The 22257-nt window shown below is 33.2% G+C and overlaps 1 protein-coding gene across 1 annotated transcript; it reads left to right on the forward strand.

The window, feature by feature from the left end:
• Positions 1–796: 796 nt before the first annotated feature.
• Positions 797–13106, forward strand: LOC146539759 (uncharacterized). The gene is made up of 3 exons (XM_085207800.1): positions 797–988; positions 3753–4343; positions 12076–13106. Exons 1-3 carry the CDS (start codon positions 974–976, stop codon positions 12235–12237), a joined length of 768 nt encoding a protein of 255 aa, XP_085063926.1. The 5' UTR covers positions 797–973; the 3' UTR covers positions 12238–13106.
• The last annotated feature ends 9151 nt before the right edge of the window (positions 13107–22257 follow it).

The following is a 22257-nucleotide window of genomic DNA, read 5'->3' on the forward strand; positions in this document are numbered from 1 at the left end:
GCCGTAAAGTGATAGTACATATGTCGGGGTCAGGTGTGAGACCTATTTAGTATTTGGGTCACGCATAATACCTTCATTATTTATCATTATCATATTTCTTTTAATGTAATTGAAGTCTCCGTCTGTCGTCCTCCGTTAATCAAGCACTTTTTTTTCATCTTCATTCTGTATTTTGTTTTAATTTTTATTTTTTGTTTACTTGCTATTTTTTATTTGTGATTTTGTTTGTATGACTCGATATTTAAAAAAAGTTGCAATTTTTTGTGAATATTTTTTTGTAGTTTTTAAGAATTTTAATTGGCTCTATACAATTATTTTTAACTTTTTTTATGTTTTTCATTTTCACGGTAATAGAGAAATTTTGCGGCGAACCAGCGTCTGACGGCGCCTTGTGGGTTGACTTGGGTGAATGAATTGTTTTCATTTCCTTGCTGTAGTAACAAGACAAAACGCAGGGTTAAGTTCCGTCACTCAACACTCAATGCGTACCAGGTTCTCTGTCTCACCATGCTATATGCGATATACAGAGTAAAGTTAAACTAAAATCAAACAATGCCCTAAGTGGAGGAACTCAATACCCCCCTTATCTAACTAGAACAAATCACTCATAAATCCTGGGATTACTTCATTCATAATGATACCTTTACTATAAGGAATTTAGCATTGACATATTATTACATAACCTGAAATTAACTCAATACATAATCAATTTCCGCAAAATACGCAAAATTTATTAAAAGTCCTTCATTATATAAGGCTTTTATTCATAAGTTGTCGTATTGAACAAAAGTTGACCAGCAGTCTGTGGTCGAAGTCATTCGATAACAAACGTTCGTCTTGTATACTTGTGTAATAAAAAAGTTGATCGACGCGTGTATAGGCGGCTTTAATTTGTTTTAATTTTTATTTTCTTTTTAGTTGTTACTTAGTATTTTTTATCTGTGGTTGTGTTTTTATGAGTCGATAATTGAAAATGTGGCGGTTTTTAGTAAGTATTTTTTGTTTTGATTTGTTAAGTTAGTATTTAAGAATTAAGAATAGAATTAAGTATATATTTTATAATATGTTTAAAATATTATTCCATACAAAAGGGTATAAAAGTACGAGTATAGTGGAATTCGAATGATAGCCGTCCGAGCGTTACCGTTACAAAAACGTTAATATATAAAATGTATGTTACTATTAATAATAATTGTTTTTCTTTTTCTAATAATTACATAAAGTCATTAAATAATTACATTTATCTATAAAAATGTGTACATATTAAATAAAATGCCAATCAGTTACAAATGAAATAAAATTAAAGCTATTAATTAAATCTCGTTATATAAAACCTATAAGAATATTGTACAAACATGCAGATTGCGAAGAAAAAATTGTGCTGAATGAGTGGTGGATGGAATGTAACAAATGGAACATGTACAACTTATTTTGAATAAAATTATTTGACTTTGACATTGAAGCAACAGTTTTTAAGGTTTAAAAAACAACAAATTTTCAGAAGCAGGGTAGAGAGAGAACACTTGGTGTCAAGACACTTCGTTTCGTACTTTCCGCTTGAGTTCGAGAGACTGTGTGGAGACGCAGATCTCAAGGCCGCATCATTTTCTCCGCTGTCTTCCTACAGCGGAGAAAATAAAATAATTATTTTTACTGAGTGGAGGGTAGAGCCCACAAACGTCGTGTTTACAATGAAGCTGTTCCATTGCTTTCTCTTAGTGAACATGTTAAGAATAAATAAAATGTCTTAATTTGATGGCACAGTAATAATGACTTTTTAATATAGCGTTATACTTATATAAAAAGCTCGAATACAATTTCATCGGGTCTCTCTTTTATATAATCATAACGTTTTATGATTGTAAATATATTTTCAACTTAGCATTTATAAGCATGTAAAATATAAATCGAAGTTGCTAATCACTTTTATTTTTAAGTACGTAAAGAAATAATATTACCTCACCCGGGCATGAACCGATAACCACTACCTCGGTTTATCTGTTTAAGTAGACAACTATAGTATAATATGTAAATGCAAACGTAACTTTACATAACAACTTGTTCATAGTTCGTAATATTAAATAACTATAATTAAAATGGACCATTTAAATATAAGAAAATGTATCTCTTAAGAATTTTGCACTAATGATATATAATTAAAAGTTCAAGTAATGTTCAATTACTTTTAAACTGGCTTGGCTTTTTGACTTGTTTTGTCGACTTATTTAATTATGGTAATATTTAGATTTATTTTAACATTTTAAATAAATATATGTTTAACGTGGCCATAAGGAGTTATTAATAATATCTAATAGCGCCTTTTCAGCTACATAAATTTTCTTATAAATTTAAATAAATATTTCATTTCGCCAAATAGGGATCGAACTCACAACCAGTCGCTTTTGAAGGCTTACTTTGTGCCTCTGCGCCACGACTGGTCTCTAAGATTAGAAGATTTTCCAAAACTTTTACGCGAAACGGGACGAGAAAAGCAGGAAATTTCACTTTAAAGTCCATTAAAACGACCTACCAATTATTCTACATAATTATGTTACCTAATAGAAAAGAACCCCCACACATCTCATTACCTTCACCTACACTAACATGGACGCTGCAACGCGCAACCATTAGCATAGTTTACAAAAATGTAAGTTACACAAGTGCACGTATCATCGGTTACTGGGGCGTACGAACTGGTCTTGATACTGCTGCCATTAGGTATGTTGAGTAAACGCTTAAAAATATTTAGTTTATGTTCATATTAAGAGAAGTATAAATGTTTGTTTTTTTTTGTTTATCTTGATGTGTGGGGGATCCACACATCAGGGTAGGCAGAGGGAACCTAACGTAATAACCATGGCTATTACAGTAAGTTGCTGGTCCACTGTATCACGATCCTCCTCTTTCGTTAATATCTTCCCAAGAGTATTAAATAACATAAAGTTAAATAACAAAATTATTTAACAAGTACTCTATAATTATGTAAATCAAGATCGCCACCGATATGTTAATAAGCCTATAGATACTCAATAAACTTTCTTTTGCTTACCTAACACCACGACGAGGTACTTCTATAAAATATTTATAGCCACTTATAAGCGAATCTTCTTAAGATGAATAGCATTTTGGTTGAAATTTTATAACTGAATTAGTACTTGAGTATAAAATACATGTATCTGTGTTATATAATGTTTAAAATAATAATATTCTTAATATTTAGAAGATAAGATTTAAAGACGAACTTTACAAACTTATTTCGACAAGCTATCGCCTCTATAATGAAGTTTCGCAAGTATTCTGAGTACAATAAAAACAATTCTTACAAGTTTTAAGTTTAATAGGAATATTTAGAGAGTAATAATATAATTAGGAATTAATAGATCTCAATTGAATCAGATGCAGGATAGCTGCATTAGGTTGTTAATGAGCAGAGCAAAAGTTGAGATAGTATAACTAATAATATAACTAATTAATAAAATTGCAAAAGTCAGATAAAAACTTAAATATTAACTAAAAGTCATTTCATTTCGCACGTTTTGTTTTGAAACTTGCATTCTAGGTATTTAAATATAGATACTATTATTTTTTTTTTACCTTCTTGGGAGTATAATATAATTGTCCCAACTTAATTAAAATCTTATTTACATGTTCAAAATAAATTAGCAGTTTAGTATATTGATATCACTTTATAATTTATATTATTTTTGTATCATCACATTTTAAAATATAAAATTTATTATATTTTTTTTCAGGTACCAACATTAGCGCTGATCGCGGGTGTCTCATCCATCATACCGAGGCCCATCTCAGAACCTTACTCAGCAGCATCTGCAGCTCAAATTAGGTTCGCCGTCGAGAACAGTTACGACAACACCGGCCCGGGAGCTAAGCAGCCCGAATATGCTTATCACACTTACAAAAATGTGGATGACGCTCTTATCAGTTACTTAGACGACGCTGATACTAAATTGCCCGAATATGAAAGGGAAAGAGCCATTTCAGTTTTACAAGGCAATCCCTACACACCGCCTCCTCGTCAGCTTCCGAAGACTGTAGAAGAGTACACAGGATACACTGAAAGACCAAATCCCATCAACCAATTTAATTATGGCGAACAGGTTCTATATGATCCTAAAACAAATTATAAATACACAGATTTGAGAGGCTATGAAAATAATCTAGCACAAAAAGATTATGATAATAAAGTGAACGAAGACAATTTCTACAACTTACAATCAGTTGTAAGTCCAACTGCATCGTCGTATGTCAATAATTATGATTTGAGCGCAGCCCTTGATCAGTTCGACCCTCACCCAAAATACAGCTTCTCTTATGGAGTACACGTGAGTATTTATTTAATATTTTTGATATCAAGAATACCACAAGAAAAGAATAAACAATATAAATAATAGTTTAGGGGCATCTTGACTGAGTGGCACAAGCGTTTGACTGTTGCAGTCTCGATTCCCACTCGGGGATTCCCACAAATTGGCGGAAAATGAGGAATGGAGTGTTATAGTTAACTAGGTTCCCTTTGCCTACCCTGATTATGCGGAAAAAAAACTAAATATTCTTATAATAGCACAAATTACCAACAATCATTCAGTAATAACAATAAAATGATAAACTTTTTGTAGACAAGAAACTTTATAATTACCTACTTGTAAAAATAGAAAGGTGGTAAAATAGCTAGTAGCTTGTGTTCTTGATGATTATATCTTTTACTTAATTGCTACCAAGTAATTTATTATAGAGTTTCTTAGTCCAGGGACAAATAGCTTTCAAGGAAAGTTATTTAGCTACGCACACTTCCGGAATCTTGAACCAGGTGATTAAGTTCTTCATTTTCCGTGGATTCCAGACATTATAGATGACACCAGTCTTTGCATTTTGATTTATTATAAGTACTCCGTACTAGTAAAACAAAATTTGTACATTTTTCAAATAAGATATTTATAGAGGCTTGCAATGCTTTGGCAATTCCGCGGGAAGTGGCTAACGTAGTATCTTAATGAGATTTTTTTAGTACTAGGTTCCCAGATTCCCTCTGCCAACCCTACTATTTGCGGGATACAGAATGAGTCTAAAAAAATAAAAGAGTGGAAAATACGCGTTTTAAGACAATTTAAATACGTTTACTTATTAACTATCAAAGGAATAAACCTTATTAAATAAATAAAAATATTTTTATTTTCATTTTATTTACTTATTAACTTTCAAAACGTTGTAATGGCCTTATTAAATAAAGAATATTTTGATTTTAATTTTAATATAGAGTAAATAATACAAAATATGTTAGTTAGAATGCATATAAAATTATTAGAACAAGCATAAAAAATATTAATTAAATAGGAAGGAAAGGTGTTTTTTGAATGGATGTATGTATATTGTATATACATAGTTTTTTTATCAATCACTTTTTTTTAATCACGACCTCGACATTAACTTTGGTAAAAGCTTCCGTATTCAATATTTCATTGACTCAGACTGTGAACGAGACGGTTGTGCGTTCAATTCCCGCTTGAGAGAATGAACTATTTTCAGTTACCAGATCGAGTTCGTAACAAGACAAACCGCGGCGTTGAATTCCACCACCCAACACGCAATATTTCGATAATTGCGTGTAAGATACAGAACAAAGTGTCTGAACACTAGGTAATTTGCGAACATTGCGTGTTGACGAGGATTACCACAGTTAGAAAAGAAAATAGCTGATTTACCCGAGTGGAAGTTGAGTTCACCACCGTCGCACTTACAGTCTCACGTTATGCCACTGAGCCACGACGACCTCTCTATTTGTTTTGAAAACAACCGCTTTTCTTGTAAAAATCATGTAACAATGGATATATTTTCGGGTTCATCAAAGACAAAATCGCACGACGCGGGTTCAAATCCCTCTACGTTAAAATTATTAAACCTTGCCTTGAACTAAAAATAATAAGTTATAATAATTTACAATATGTGCGTTTATTATGAATACAAACTATTCGCGATATTATCAGAGCTATCAAGGTAATTGTAAGTCTATTAGACAGTGAACACTGTACGTTTATAATCAGATTTGTTTGTTCTATGTATAATAGACAGTTTAGAGCAGTCGACAGAGCGGGACACGGACATCGACACCTTACCACCTTCGTTACCAGAGCGAGGAAATGAAAATATGAAATATTTCATTTCCTCGAGAGGAAATCGAACCCACAAGTGTAAGCTGTCAAGCTTACAGCTTACACTTGTATCCCTGCACCACGCCTGCCCTCAGCGCCTCCATGGCTGGATTGTAAATTCATAACTACTATATTTTTAATACAGAAGCTAATACAATATATATTTATTTATTTGTTTTGGATCGTTCTTTCATCGAGGAGGGTTATAGGCTAACATCGGGTCACATCACATTAACGTGATCGTGTTCCAATGCGCCATGCAACCCATTTAAGGGTTCGAACCCGCAGCAATCGTCTATAAAAATAATGTTATTCAAACATTCTCCACTGTGCAATCGCGAGTCCTTGAAATGTATCATGTGATAACACTTTATATGAGTTGCGGTATTTTCGGCATAACTCGTTCATTGCTAAATCGGAGACAGCAATTTTGTAATATTTATGTTTTATTTTAGAATACAAAGAATTTTATTTGTCCTAGATATAAAGAAGTAAATTTATTAGTATAATTTAATACTTGGTGACTTTAAACGCAACGGCTGTGGGTTTGATTTCCACCCGGGGAATAATTTATATATTTTTTTCCCCCTCTGATAAACATCTTAAGATTTTAATTTCTAATACATCAAAAGGCATTCAGTTCTGCCACTCTACACGTAATGTGAATTAATGGTGCGCGGAGAATCGTGTTACTTAACGATATTCTCCACCTGCCCTGTTTTCCTCTACCTACCCTGCTATATAAAAGATACAAGGTAAAACCAAAGAATAATATCTACTATCGAAGTTGGTACAAGAAAACTATTTATAAAAAAATCACGTGCGTCTCAATGCGTTTCCAAATGGATTTCTCCTAAAATGTCTTGAATATTAACATCTAGACATTAGAAACATTTTACTACAGCGCTAAAATATTATTTTGCTATTTTTTCTTTTGACTATCATATTATATTTTGGCCTTGCATTGTTAATATGATTTTTTTTTTATATTTTTGACATTTTTAAAGTGGTATTCCACACTATGAAATAAAAATATATTTAGCTAAAATTTGAACACTGCGGGATTTGATAGGTTTCCAAGAGTTCAAATCCCGCTACGTTCAATTTTTTATACTTTTTCCAAATAAGTATTATTTATATATCTAAAGTTAAGTTATTCTCACAAAATAGTGAAATATAATTTCCTTTGTGCTTAATATAAACAGTTCTAAGAGGCATGTCCAAAGTCGCCTTGAACTGTTATTCATTCACGTTTGGTCCGTGAGGCCGCGCGAGCACGGTTGTAAGGTGAAAGCTACTATGTTACTAGAGACGAGTATACGGAAGTGGTATCCATCATCTATACAATATACATATATAACATATAGTTTGAGGCCGTCACGGCGCAGGGACACAAGGTCAATATTCAGGTCCTGGCTCCATCATCAACACCAGCTCGTTGATATTAAGTATTGTCACTTAAGCTACGTTTTACTTACTTATGAAGATATAATTACAAATGTTAAATTCAGTTTCTTAGATTACGTAGCTCTATCACTTCTAAGAGGTTTTAACTCTATGGTTCGTTGTCGTGAAAGTGCCAACAATAATTGTAACTACAGTACTTACTGCATGCTCTACCAAATTGGTTTATGTAACTTATAATTAAATGAGAGAGAAATTATTACGACCGTCGTGTCGTCGTGTTATTGATACTTGTCGATTGAACCAATATTTTTTTTAGCTTCACGCTGTATCACTCACGTAGTGTCTGAACACTAAAATACACTGCGATAGGGAGAGAGAACCTATTGTTAAGATACTTTCGTTCCTCACTTTCTGTCGAATTCTGAAAGCGTTGAGAGTTGAGTGGAGTAACTCAACGCCGCGATTTGTATCGTTACCAAAGTGAGGAAATGATAATATTCAATATTTTATCATAACCGTGAAATATATAATGATTTCTTATATTTATATTGTAGATTATAACTATTTCTAATACACTTACATAGCGATAGACTTCACTTTTACATTATAAGTTCCCTAGCGTAGTTCAATCAATCTTATCTTTATATTCTTTAAAAACATATGATCTTGAAAATTAATAAAATCTGTAAACGCCAAATAAAAATATAAAAATCACTAAAAAAAGGCACCGGTATCTGTGACCCTGTGGTCGTTGTTATATTAATAAAAAAATTAAAATAATATTTTTTTTATATCTTGAGCGTAATCTAATTTAAGAAAAATATTTAGTTCCATATAAAAATATAATAAATTATTAAAATATACGTTTTCTTGTTTATTACTAATTGCTATACCTTTACAGAAAAAAACGAATCAAAACTAATTACTAATTTCCTTATTCCTAGTTACTTATAAGTAACAAATAACCAAAATTATAACTAAAATGCATTTCATTGCAATTTTTTACTGTCTTCTGGCACGTTAAAACTTTTTACACGATCCTCTAACTGATTGAGATCCACGAAGGTTCTAGCTTAACTGGGGGAAATATTTAAATTGGCGTTAAGTTTCGCCATTGAATACGAAATGTCGAAAATGATACAAAAATTTCGAGAAAAGCGGCGAATGGTTCCACTAGGTTCCCTTTGTATTTCCACCGAGGCCTCACGTCGTAGTAGTATGCGCGAGCGATCCTGCGGCGTCTCATTTTGGTGGAGAGGGTTTCCGCTGTGTTTTAGTGGGTAGTATAGATTTCACCGGTGAGTCCCACAGTACCGCTCATCCGTAAGGCACTGGACTTCCGTATGAGCGGTCTGTGTAAATGTTACAAAATACACTTCGGTTATTATTTTTAAAAATTTAGCTGTAAAACTATTTAAATTACATCTAAATCTAATCAGATACCGTAATAGCTAAGAGGCACTACATGCGACTGAAATTGCTAACTTGATAATTCGAGGACACTTTCCCCGACTGCAGTGTCTTAACATTACCTCTAATGCCTACTCTGCTATAGGCTGCTATCACCCAACTGGGATCCGAACCCACGAACACCACGTTCACAGTCAGATGCTGTCGTACGCCACAACGATCATTTATTATAATGATACCTATAAATATAAATTTAATTATCGTTTACCTTAAGAATCGCAATAGCCATATTGCGTTACGCGTAAAGTTATCGCGATGACCCTCCACTAATTTCACCCGAAGATTTAAATTTAGTTTCAATTGCAAAATAAAAAAAAACTGGATCAATGTCAAGAATTACTTAATTTTATTTTTTATGTTAGTTCAAAACAATGGTTTTAATTTCAAGGTCGTTTATTTTTTTGTACATTACTTGTTTTGCATATCGTTACAATCTATATCGTTATACATATATATAAAACTGAAAGACAGACATCGTACGGAAGGTCTTACGCGGCATAGAACGCTGATATTAGTAATTTAGGTTTCTAGGAAAGTAGGGTGAGTCTAGGAGAATTTATTTAAACACTAAAAGAAGTTTTGCCGAAATTCTAACATGAACGGCTAATAAAGGATTAAAAATAATTTAGTAAATTATATTAAAATTCTATATAAGATGTTGAGTATTGAGAAATTTGTCATCGTCTACATCGGCGTTTAATAAACTGACCATAAAAAAAGAAAAAAACACAATATTATTAAAAGAACAATGTATACTATTTATGAAGAATGTGCCAAAAATTACAGCCAAGCGCGCAGGGATTAATAAATATAGAGTTTTTGTAATATATTGTTATTCCGCAATAGTTATGGCATGTGGCAGAACTCTACCTCGCTCTTTGTCTACCAAAGAGGGTTATTAAAAAGAAATATCTAAAATGATTCCCATACATTGGGAACCTACAACCATCTCGATTAAAGTCTTATTATGCAAAAGATTTTTAAAATATCTACAGTATCCTCGTAACATTACCATGACTGTAAATGCATCAGGTTGCAGGTTCGATTCCCACTCGAAGAAATGAAATATTTAATGTTTTAATTGCCTAGGTCTGGTAACTAGGCAAAAGCGCAGCATTGAGTTCCACCACTCAACACATAATGCCTCTAGAATTCGACGGAAAATGAGACGCGAATATTTTAAAGAACACGGAGTGTCTTAACATTAGGCTGATAGATGCTGATACAGCGAATACTTAAAAAAACTCTGCATATTCATGATCAAGGTAGGAAGTAATAAAGGTGTGGTTATTACACAACACGTACGAAATAATTTGTTTTTATAATTTAGTCACTATTCACTTGTAATAAAGTTTAAATTAAAAATTGTGTAACAATAGCTATTATAAATTGTAACATACAATGTTAAAGAAATTAGGCATACAGAACAGGAAACTAATTGAAACTTTACACGCTCTTTTTTTTCACGCTGGCAGTGGGAACCTAATGTTATGACACTGGGTTCCCCACTTTCGGCTTAATTTGAATGGCGGAATTCAACGCCACGCATCCTGCCGTCGCACCGATTCCTTCTGCTAAAAGATAAATTAATAAAGACTATAGTTAGTCTTTTTCATATAATTACCAACTAATGTTCCGCTCGCAGCTCCGAACATGCGAAGTATACAATTGTAGATATTTTATTATTTCATTCATGTTGATGAGTAAGATATGGTTTTACAGACATCTGTTACAAAATTATTTCATTATTTAAACGACATTCATAAAAAAAGTGGTAAACGGAAGTGTCATAATGGGAACGGAGTGTCTTAACTCCGGTTTCCTCTGTCTACCCTGCTAAAAAACAAAATTTAAAAAAAACTCCTAAGAAATATTATAATTATTATCAATTATTATTATAATAATCACCCAGTTCGTGTGTAATTTTATTACTGGTTAATTAGTTTCATTATAACGATCGGAGCGTGAAGAAGATTAACAAAGAAATTCACTTATACATGTATAATATTTTTTTAGCTTCAAGTAATTTTACCTCAAATTTTACAGTTATTGCGTGTTGAGTGGTGGAACTCTACGTCTCTATCTCAAATCCAACGTTGAGTTTCGTCAAAACTGTGGTCTTATTACTAGGTTCCTTTAGCTTACTCTGTTTTGCGGGAAAAAGCGTAAAGCTATTTTTTTGCTTATCAAACAAAAATTAATTCCGGGAACTGAATTCACGACCTTCTTGAATTGAACTTGAATATTAAGATTCACTAATATCTACACTGTAAGGTCAATTCGTATATAAATTATGATATGTTTCGGAAACACTTTTTAATCGACCTCGCATTCATTTCCCAATTTTATACGTTGTTTAAATTTCTGCAAGCTATTGCAAAAGATAGTTATCAATCTGAGGATAAATGATGTTGTTTTTGTTATTCAATACTTATTTTGGTTATATGACGTCTTTGCCTTTAATGGGTGGAGCAAGAATGAATGTAAAATACGTCAACACTTTTAGGCGTTTTTTTACTATTTGAGAATTTATATAGTTGCTACTATCGATTAAACAATGATAAGCAATTTAAAAATGTGTACAAAATTTCTCTACAATCGCATCGCAATGTACAGCGTCTTCGATTCCACTCAGGGGAATTATTATATATAAGTTATTTTCATTTCCTCGTATTGGGAAATATACTTTTACGGGAAATATACGTCTTATAATATTTCACAATTAGTAGAAAACTGCAAAATGCGGGTAACGCAGGAATAAGAGGCAAATCTTTATATATTTTTTGCCCACATAACAGGGTAATAGAGGGAACTTTCCCACTTTCTTTATTACAGAAGCGACCCGCTTGTCACAAGAGCGAGCGCGTGAGAAAATTAAAATAGTTCTCACGCCCGAACGAAATTGGAACGTACAACCGTCCAATTTACAGTCATAAGTTCTCGCTGCACCATGGCGGCCTTAAATGTTGTAACCTTGGGTTCTTTCATCATGTTCCAATAAAAACATAACGTTATTTTTTTCTTTTTTCAGGATAAAAGCACGGGTGATTCAAAATCTCATCAAGAGGTGCGTGAAGGAGGTTCTGTAAAAGGTTTCTACACCTTCATGGACCCGGACGGCAAACGGCGTACTGTGCATTACACAGCCGATGACAAACTTGGCTTCCGCGCTACCGTGCATCGGTCACATTAGAATTTATGTAACTAACATGAAAATGTACCTACAAATATGTGGTTTACAGTAAAGTTTTTTGTATGAAAAGATTATGGAACATTGTTGTTGTTAATAGAATATTTTGTTGTTTCGATCTTAGCTCCTCGCTATGCTTCGCATGTAGCAGGGTAGGCAAAGGATACCCAGTTCTAGGGCATGTTGCTTAATTTTCGAGACATTGCGTGTGAAACTCAACGCTGAGTTTTGTCTTGTTACCAGCGCGATGTAACGAAAGTCTCCCCACTAGAAGTTCGAACCCAGAACCGTTGCGTTTTTAGTCAGATGTCGTGTCGCAGCACCACGATAGTCTCTTTTCTTCCATCTTTACTATGTTTATTGAAGGAATTATTATAGTAAAAATATTTTTCTGCATGTTTTTATTTTTATTTTGAATGCAATAAATTATATTATAATTCAATTTAGTTCATACCTTAAAAGGGTGATAATATCTGTTTTACAAGTTTTTACAATAAACACTAAATTTTCGGTGTCTCAGTTTATTTTAGTCTTGTTTTTTCAATATGAAGTCTTAAATAATTCGCCCAATTAGAAAAAAAAATCTTTAGTATAACTTTAAATTATTTAAAAAAAATTCACATTCCAGATTTATGTTGCTTAATATTTTTATATGTTTATTTTGTATGTTTTCCTGTTTATATGTTGTTTTCTCTGTATAATTAGGTATTATATTTGTTGTATGTCCTTCTCTTAGTGTGCACCGAACCTACAAAAGATTTTTTTTATAACTTTGTTGAAGTAGGTGGGTATTGTATTAAATGCTTTGTAAATAATAAAATACTCGTTATTGTAACTTATTTTTTTATTCTTTAAATAAATAAATGAAAATATTTGGTGTATTTTTTTCCTTTCATCTTTTATGGGTACGTCAGGAGGTAAGGTCGGAGAAAGGTCATGTAAAAAGCATGAGGACCTCCTGGAGGGTTTATATGAAGAGTTTGATGAAAGAGGTATGCAGATACCATAGCGTTTTTTGCTACGTTTTACCTGACAACCCCCGCTAGTAATAAAGCGTGAAGCTAAAAAAAATATGAAACTATAACAATATTATTTTTTTAACAAGGTAGTAGAGGAACCCCGGGAACCTAATGTTAAGACATTTCATTTTCCATTAAGGTACTTCAGATCCACACTCTTCTTCCTCTTGGAGGCTTTGCGTGTTGAGTGGCGGAACACAACGCTGCCATTAGCCTTGTTATTAGAGCGAGAAAATAAACATATTAAATATTTTATTCCATCGAGGAATTGAACCCATAACAGATTTTGTATAAAAACGGGAAGGCACCATTTTAATTCCACGAGTCAATATTTACGCGTTGCTGCACTAATTCTATACGGACTGCTGAAACCATTATTTTTTTCTAGCGTCACATTTTTCCCACAACGGTCTCAAATGATTAAATACGAAAATATATATTACAAAACCAAATAAGCCACTAGTTATATGAAAACAATTTTATAGAAAAGCAACATTGCTATTAAAAAAAATACGTGTTAGTAACAACATCTCTGAATTAATAAGAAAACTGTATTACTGCAAAGATCCATCAAGATGTAACGACCAATTTCAAAAGAAAAATAATTATGTTTTAAATTAAAATTATAAAGTATATTTAAACAGTAAGATTAATGCAAAACGCGGGGTTAAATTCTACCAATATGCACAATGTCTTTAGTATTGGACAAAAGGGGGAAATAGAGTGTCTTCACACTAGGTTACCTCTGAAAAACTGCTCTCTCTCTACTACTCTCTGTAGATGATATATAATATGTTGTGATGATATAGGTTTTATTTAGTTTTTAAAAAAACGTTAACCACTTCCGATTTCTAACATTATTATAATATTGAATTTTGGCTTACTGACAACTAGCAGAATAGGCAAAAGAAACCTGGGAACCTAGTGCCAAGGTAGTCCGTTTCTATTAGGACACATCCGTTTTAAATTCTGGGAGCGTTATGTGTTGAGTGACAGAGCTCAACACCGCGCTGTGATATTTTTTTTGAGAATATTTCAACTTATAAAAATCATAAATACCTTTCCAAAATCTCCTAAATGCGCAATAATTTACACAGCATTTTTGGAAATATTTTCATTTTTTATATCTGTAGGTACTCAGGAATTCAACTCACTACCTCTGTCGTCATCCGCTATAATATTTACTGTAAGTAAATATGGCCACATATTTCTTACAATAAATGATATTTTATTTTTCTACAGATATATAAACGTTTCATTCGTCATACAACAATAGCGTCAGATCGATTTGCTTGTCCCTTTGTGATGATGTTTATCGCATTATGCACTTAACGATTTTGACATTGACACGATTTTTACAAATAAAATATTTTAGCTAAAATGACATTGGATGCAGTTAAAAACCCCTGATCGTATAGAATGGTTCTTAATTCTTTATTTTTTAGAACGCCATAAATAAAGAACAACAACAACAATTCTTTATTTTAGCTTTACGCTAGAGCCTACACATAGCAGGGTAGGCAGACACTCGGTTCCCATTAGGACACTTCCGTTACCCACTGCCCGCCGAATTTTGGTGGCATTGCGTGTCGAGCTGCAGCTGTCTACGCCGCGCTTTGCTTCATTATTAGAGCACAGCTAAAACAGAGCTAGAGATGTTATATAATATTTCTTTTCTTGTAGTGGGAATCGAACCCATAACATGTCGCGCTTACAGTTACTTAGCTTACGTCTATGTTCCTGCGCCATTTAGGTTTATGTTTGTAAATAGAATTCTTCAAATTTAATTCGATCTATTTTGAGTATTGAGGCTTACTAAGTTTTTTAAATCAGAAAAAGGCAACAGAGTAATATTATATCATTAATTTTAGCCCTACATAAAGTTCCGCCACTAGGGGAACGAATTGGGGCAAAATGCGAAGAACGAACTTCTACCATACTATATACTATACTTTGCCTTCTACTATATGCAGGATATTTTTTATACAAAGTAACTAAACTTCTTATAAAATAACGCGCAAATCAGTACAAAGTGCAGTTTGCGTAACAGATAGTTATCACTTTATCAACCCTGGCACAAAATAAAAATCTTAATTTTCATTTATCTATTGTGTTAATATAAGCTCCTTATCATTTGTGATTTCAATCGGGCTGTCACTATTATCATTATTAATTGTTATTTATTGAAAATGTTCATTTATACGAGTATATATATATATATATATATATATATATATATATATACTAGCGGCCCGCCCGCGGCTTCGCTTGCGTAAACTACGTTATTAATATGTTTTATGTCACCTACGTCTTATAAGTGACGTCCATGCAAAATTTGAGATTCCTAGCATTTGTAGTAACGAAGTTTCATACAAACTTTCAACCCCAAAAACAACCCCTTAGAAGTCGCATATTACAAATTCCCGTCTAAGCGAGCACCTACGTCCTATAAGTAACTTCTATGCAAAATTTGAGATTCTTAGCACATGTAGTTTCTGAGATTTCGTGATGAGTGAGTGTCCTATCGATTTGATATATATAGATAAATCGTAGCTATTACCTTGCTTTGAGAAATATTTAGTAGATTCTCTAGAGTCTTTTCCTAGATAGGAGGGTAAGCAGAGATAACCTAGTGACCATGGGCGTAGAAATAAGAAAGGGGAGGCTGTTCTCCCGTACCCACCCCAAAATAGTCTGGTCCCCACCCCAAATTTTTTACGAACAAAAAATTAAGGTTGAAAATAAAAAAAAACGCGTACACGAAAATATCAACTTAAAACTGGTCTCGTCTTTAGCAATTCTGGAAAATATCTCTAGATACACGAATGCTAGTGACGAGACACTCTGCTTTTGCAAATAATTACGACACAATATGTGTACAATTGTGGGAATCTACGCCGCGCATCGGATGAATGAAATGGAAATAATTGTTAAATTAAGTTCAAATATAAAATAAATTATAGTGAACGCCTATAATAATCTATATGGCAATTCCATCGTTCTTGTGAATAAGTTCCAGTAAGCTTAGATAAGACAGAAGCCCATAGATGCTGTAAACTATTGCCTAAGCCTTGGTATATAATTTCAAATAAATATAAAGATCTAACTCAACAGGCGAAACCTCCGGAATTCGGCGGAAAGTGGAGAACGGAAGTGTCTTAACACTAGATTTCCCAGGTCCCCTTTGGTTCCCCACTATACGCGGGATAGATACGCAAATAAATTAAAATCTATTTTTGTTTTCACTGAAACATAATATCAAAAACATTTGATAGAAAGCAGAGAGTATTTTGTCCAATAAGAGAACGAAAGGAAAACCTTTCAGTAAATATTAATTTGTTAAAACGTAAGTAAGAATGGAAACACATAAATGTTTGTTTTTTTACTGTACACGCTTACACTTAGGTTCAGTTCCCACTCAAAGGAATAGATTATTTAATCGCTCTGGTCTGTCTGCTCTGGAAAAGAACTCAAATTGCGGCGTTGAATTCCGCCACATACCACGCAATGTCTCGAAAATTGGGTGGAAAGAGGATTACGACAGTGCGTAACCCTATACAGCAGTCAATACGGAACACAGGGGATAGTTAAAAAATTAGATACCTTAAAATATACAATGTCTCGGATCCGGGAGAAAAGTTTAGAATGGAGTCTTTACTCTAAATTATCTTGGTCTAACATATTGTAAGACTGTGAAATTAATTTGGCAATTATAATTATGAAGCCAATTATTGCCGAAGAGCACAGAGCAGCAGTAAACGCGACGGGTGTGGGTTCGATTCCCACTCGACTATTCTCACTGTCGTAATGAAACAATGCACGGCGTTGAACTACTCAATGTGTCCAGAATTCGGTGGAGAGTGGAAGACAGTAGTTTATTAGCTTTAGTGAACTTGTACTATATAATTTGGCATTCACATGATTGGACTTTGACTGACGTGGAGGCACGCGCTGGCCGCTGGGACTAGACTCAAATAATACTAATCCGCATTCACAGGAAGAACAATTAGTTATCTCTTTAGAGACGTGGGATGTGGGCGACCGGGGAGTACGCCGGGCACGCCGGGCAGGTACACAATAGTATTATTTATAGTTAGCTTAGTTTATTTATATTGTAATATTGTAAAGATGGCGTCCCGGCGAGCTGTCACAACAGCACAACCTGTCGCGCGGATCAACGGATGTGCAGTGCTGCTTAAACTTTGCCTTTTTTAAAGTTATATTTATTTTATTTGATAATGCTCAATTATTTAATATGTATATAGTAATTATTTATTTTCTTCTTTTTAGCTTTACATTGTATATCACATGTAAGAGGGTAAGCAGAGGGAATACCTAGGGCCTGCTAAGGCTGCGTTTCCCGCTTTCCGTTCAATTTTCGAAGCATCCCGTAGTGAGTGGTGGAACTCAACTCAAAATAACTTTATCTAGTTACTTAAATAATCATCATTTATACATAAAGGTAATTCTCTTTAATTACTAAATGAGTGACAGAGAACGCAAAGAATAGACTACTGGACTTTTTCAATTTGACACGTAAATAGATTAGGGTCTGTAAAGGAGAAATTCTCTTTTGAGAATTCTCTAACTCCTAAGAAAATAGGAAAAGACCAGACGTTCCATCTATCTGCAGGCGACGACACGACGACTTGCTACATATAAAATATTATGAATTATCCACCAAAGTTTGGGAAGCGCACTATCATGAAGCGTTCATTGATTCGGAAAGGAGGTTTTTTGCTCAATGTCCCGCCAATGTCAGGTTATACCTGACCGACGCTCGTTATCTCACGTCGCGTCGCGTCGAACCGACTGACTAACTAAAACTGTCCGTCAAACTGTTGATAAATAATAAATAATACAAAATATATGTTTGTGTGTATGGTACAGGATATCTGCAATCGATATATTGTCTTTGTAGTTATTGTATTTTGTGGAAATACTAAATTTTATTAAATACCATAAAATAAGAAACTCGAATTATTTTCATCATTTCATACATGAGATAGCTCTATCTCTATAAAAAAATAAAGAGTACTAAACTCATATAAAATATTCGAAAAATACAATGCTATAATAAATATTTAGATCATGGAATAAAAATACAACAACATAATTGGGGCCATCGTGGCCTGGAAGCACAACTGTAACTGAAAACGCGACTTCCCATTCGGGGAAATAAAATATTTAATATTTTTATTTCCTCACAAAAGGCACAGCACCTCGAAAATTCGGAGGAAAGTGGAGAACGCGCACTAAATTCCCAGATTCTCTCTGCCTGCCCTATACTATATTCGGGACACAACGTAAAGCTTAAAAATAAGTAAATATGTGTAAAAATACTTTATTTTTTTAAAATCACTATAAGCCCTACTCAAAGAGGCTTTAAGCTCATGCGTGAAGGCGGTACAAAGTAATTTCCTGAAGTGCCAGTTGTTTTACAATTTTATCTGTAACTTTAACACCTACATAATTACAATATGGATATCTAACCTGAAGTATTTTATTTTCATTTTCTTACTTTAGTAGACTATCTAGAGCACGCCCTTGAGCAAAAATGTAATGTCTCTAAAATTGAGTGAAAATCTCGCAAATTGAGTGACTTAACTCAAGGTTCCGAGGCCATTGTGGCGCAGGAATACAAGGGTGTGACTTTAACGCGATGGTTGTGGGTTCGATCCCCACTGGAGTACCCCATTTCACACTGGTACGAAGGCCCTGCTTGAGTGGTGGAGAGAGAACTCACTCCACTCATTTTCTCTTCACCACTCAACACGCAATGCCTCGAATTTGGCGGAAATTGCGGAACGGAGTGTCCCAACACTAGGTTCTATTTACCTTCTCTGCTGTGAAGCGTGAAACTTACTTTTATTACAATAGGCTCCCTCCACCTACCCTGCTGTAGGTGAAGCTGTTAAAAAAGTACATCACTCTAAGTAAAGATATCACTAATTTATGGGTTACCATATTGATAATGATGATAAACGGTGAAGAAGCCTTGGTGACGGAAAATGGGGAACGAACATGTCTGTATAGGGAATAGAGACAGTCTTATAGCTACGTTACCAGGTTCCCTCGGCCTTCCCTGCTATGCGCGGGATAGAGCGTGAAGATAAAAAAATAGACAATAACAACACAAGTACACACAAGTAAATTTAGACATTATCTATCCTTCCAAATTAACCTTCAAAACAGCTTAATCGATACTAATACGATTTTTACCAACATATTTACATTATTCTACGAGTATTATTTTTATGTCATATATATTTTTTTTATATACAAAATACAATCCAAATAAAAAAAAATATACAAAAATCTCATCCATTGTAGTTTACACAATAAATGAATAAATAAACAAAAACACCTCTTGCAATGGACACAGCACTCTAATAATAAACAAAAGCTTATACTCAACTGTTTCCGTTATTCGGTAGGTGAAAACAAACTTTAGAGCTAACAATAACTTTAACCACTAAATACTAAATCTTACCCCCAACCGGCAGCGCGTGGCGAATTCTTAACAGCCCCTTCTACAAAAGAAAAGAGTAAATTGGCTAATTTCTACCCTAAAATTAGAGTAAAAGAGGCTAAAATCGTATAATTACATCCCAAAATATCTCAATTCCTTAAGGAATACGCATCACTCGCGAATATCTTTAAGATATATCAATAAAGAATGTCACGTCCAGATATAAATGAAAGTCATTCAAATTTTGACGTTTAGGATTGTAGATACGTGATAAAAACCTTTAAACTTTTTATATTATGAAAAAGATTATGGGAAATATATATGTTTGGTTACCTTGTATTATTATAATTGTGTACTATATATAATAGATACATGTGTAATGTAGGCATTTCGATTTACATTTGGAGGAACGAATTACTTTTATTTCCTCGCTTAGGAAACAAGACAAAGCGCAGCGATGAGTTCCACCACTTAATATCTTTAAAAGGGTGCGATACGTGGGGAACGGAGTATCTAATGTCTTAACACTAAGTTACCTTTACCTACCCTACCAGTAAAGCTTAAAAAATGAAATATTTTTTTTGTATTCTATTCCAATCCAAACAAATTCTTAAACTCAAAAATATCAGTAACTATAGCTTATAGATCAAACAAAGAATCTATAAACATAATTAATTAACATTTATACTAAAAACAGCAAATTTTAAATTAGTAGTATTTTTTCGACATTTTTTTCCTTTTTTGTAAGTGACCTGATACTTCAGCGCGTGTCCGCTCGCCTCAGTGCCTACAACACCAATGTATGGAACTCGTAAATGAGCCGTATTTGGTTACATCACAAAAAATACAGTTTTACACTTTATTATACATTAAATTTATTGGTTCTGTATATTATACCCAAATATTTACATAAAAAAGCGGCTTTTCCCGCAGAGCGGAGAAAAGACATTCCGTTCCCCATTCGGACATTTCCATTCTCCACTTTTCACCGAACTCTTTAAGGCGCATTGAGTGACGGAACGCAACGCAGTGATTTGCCACTTTACCAGAGCGAAGAAAAGAAAATGTTAAATATGTCATTCCCTCGAGTGGGAATCGAAAGCACAACCGTGACATATACATAATTTTATAACTGTCACATGTTTCTATATTAGTATTATACTGTTGATCATTATTGTTTGTGATTATAATAACGGCCATAATATGTACGAAAGAATAAATCCGCTCTTTCTTAACATTTACATTCCGTATTTTAATATAGCCATCAACAATTAAAATAACTAAGGAACGAATGGGATATGAACTTACTACCGCCAATATATGAGTTTCGTAAGTTACATTAGCTTTGACATAAATAAAAATACTAACTTTATATCGATCCCTAACAGTAACCTGCCTTAAGTATACACGTATTCAAATTAACGCTTCGAGTCAGTCTTCTGTTTAATTATACTTGATGTTATTATGATTTTGTCTACAACCTAAATTAATCGAGAAGCGCTCAAATACCTTGGATACCTATACGTATACTTAAATTATGTACCCAAAAGATAGATAGATAATTTTTCAATATTATATATTTTTTCAGATAAAAGATAAAATAAATATTTTCTCTATAATATAGAGAAGTAAATTTTCTTTATTATTCGTTGTGAATAAATATGATAAAACCTATTTGACTGATTTAAAAAAATCTACAAAAAATTATAATGTAAACAAACAAACTGTACCTATTGAGATTTAAAAAATACTGTATACTTCATGAAAATGTCTATACTTTTACATGATATATAGAAAATTTCCTTAAAAGAATATTATTTCCTCCTTTTGCAACTATTGATATTACATTAAAAAAAATAAAGATAATAATTTCCTGAGTACAAATCGAACCCACAATCATCGCGTAAAATGTAACGCACCACTGCTCCCTTACGTCTAATATCTACATTTAATAATACAAATATTACCCTTATCGGGACTCGAATCCGCAACAACCAGTGAACTACTGCAACGTCAATGTATGGCAATATCTTTTGTGATATTTATTACCAAAGTAGTATTTGCTGCGGCTGCTTAATTTTGTTAATAATTAAAATTATTAACAAAATTGATTAATTTTGAAAATAATTTACAACTGGTACCAGCAGTTCCAAACTCTTCATCTTCACAATGCCTACTATACTCGTAAAGATACATACATATACAACCCCCATCACACATTAGCCGTATCGAACGCCAAAAGCTCATAACTCCGATCACGATAAATCTTTGACATTGCACGTTTTTTACACGAGTTTTTATTCCAGACCGGAAAATATCATATTCTTATTTGTTTATCTCCGCGCTTGTCATCCGCCTCCATCACTACATAATTAGAAAGACAAGAATGATGCTTTTTTTTTCATATTAATTGAGTAAGCTTCTCGAAATGGTTTGAAGCATTTAGGACTCTACCTAAAAGGAGGTAGAGTTCATAATTTTATAACTTTTTTCATAATTTTTTATGAAGGCTGTCGGTGGAATTTTTGAAAA

This window comes from Heliconius melpomene, chromosome 3 (assembly GCF_056956725.1).
Source record: "Heliconius melpomene rosina isolate 202511_hmr_F chromosome 3, ASM5695672v1, whole genome shotgun sequence".
NCBI lineage: Eukaryota > Metazoa > Arthropoda > Insecta > Lepidoptera > Nymphalidae > Heliconius > Heliconius melpomene.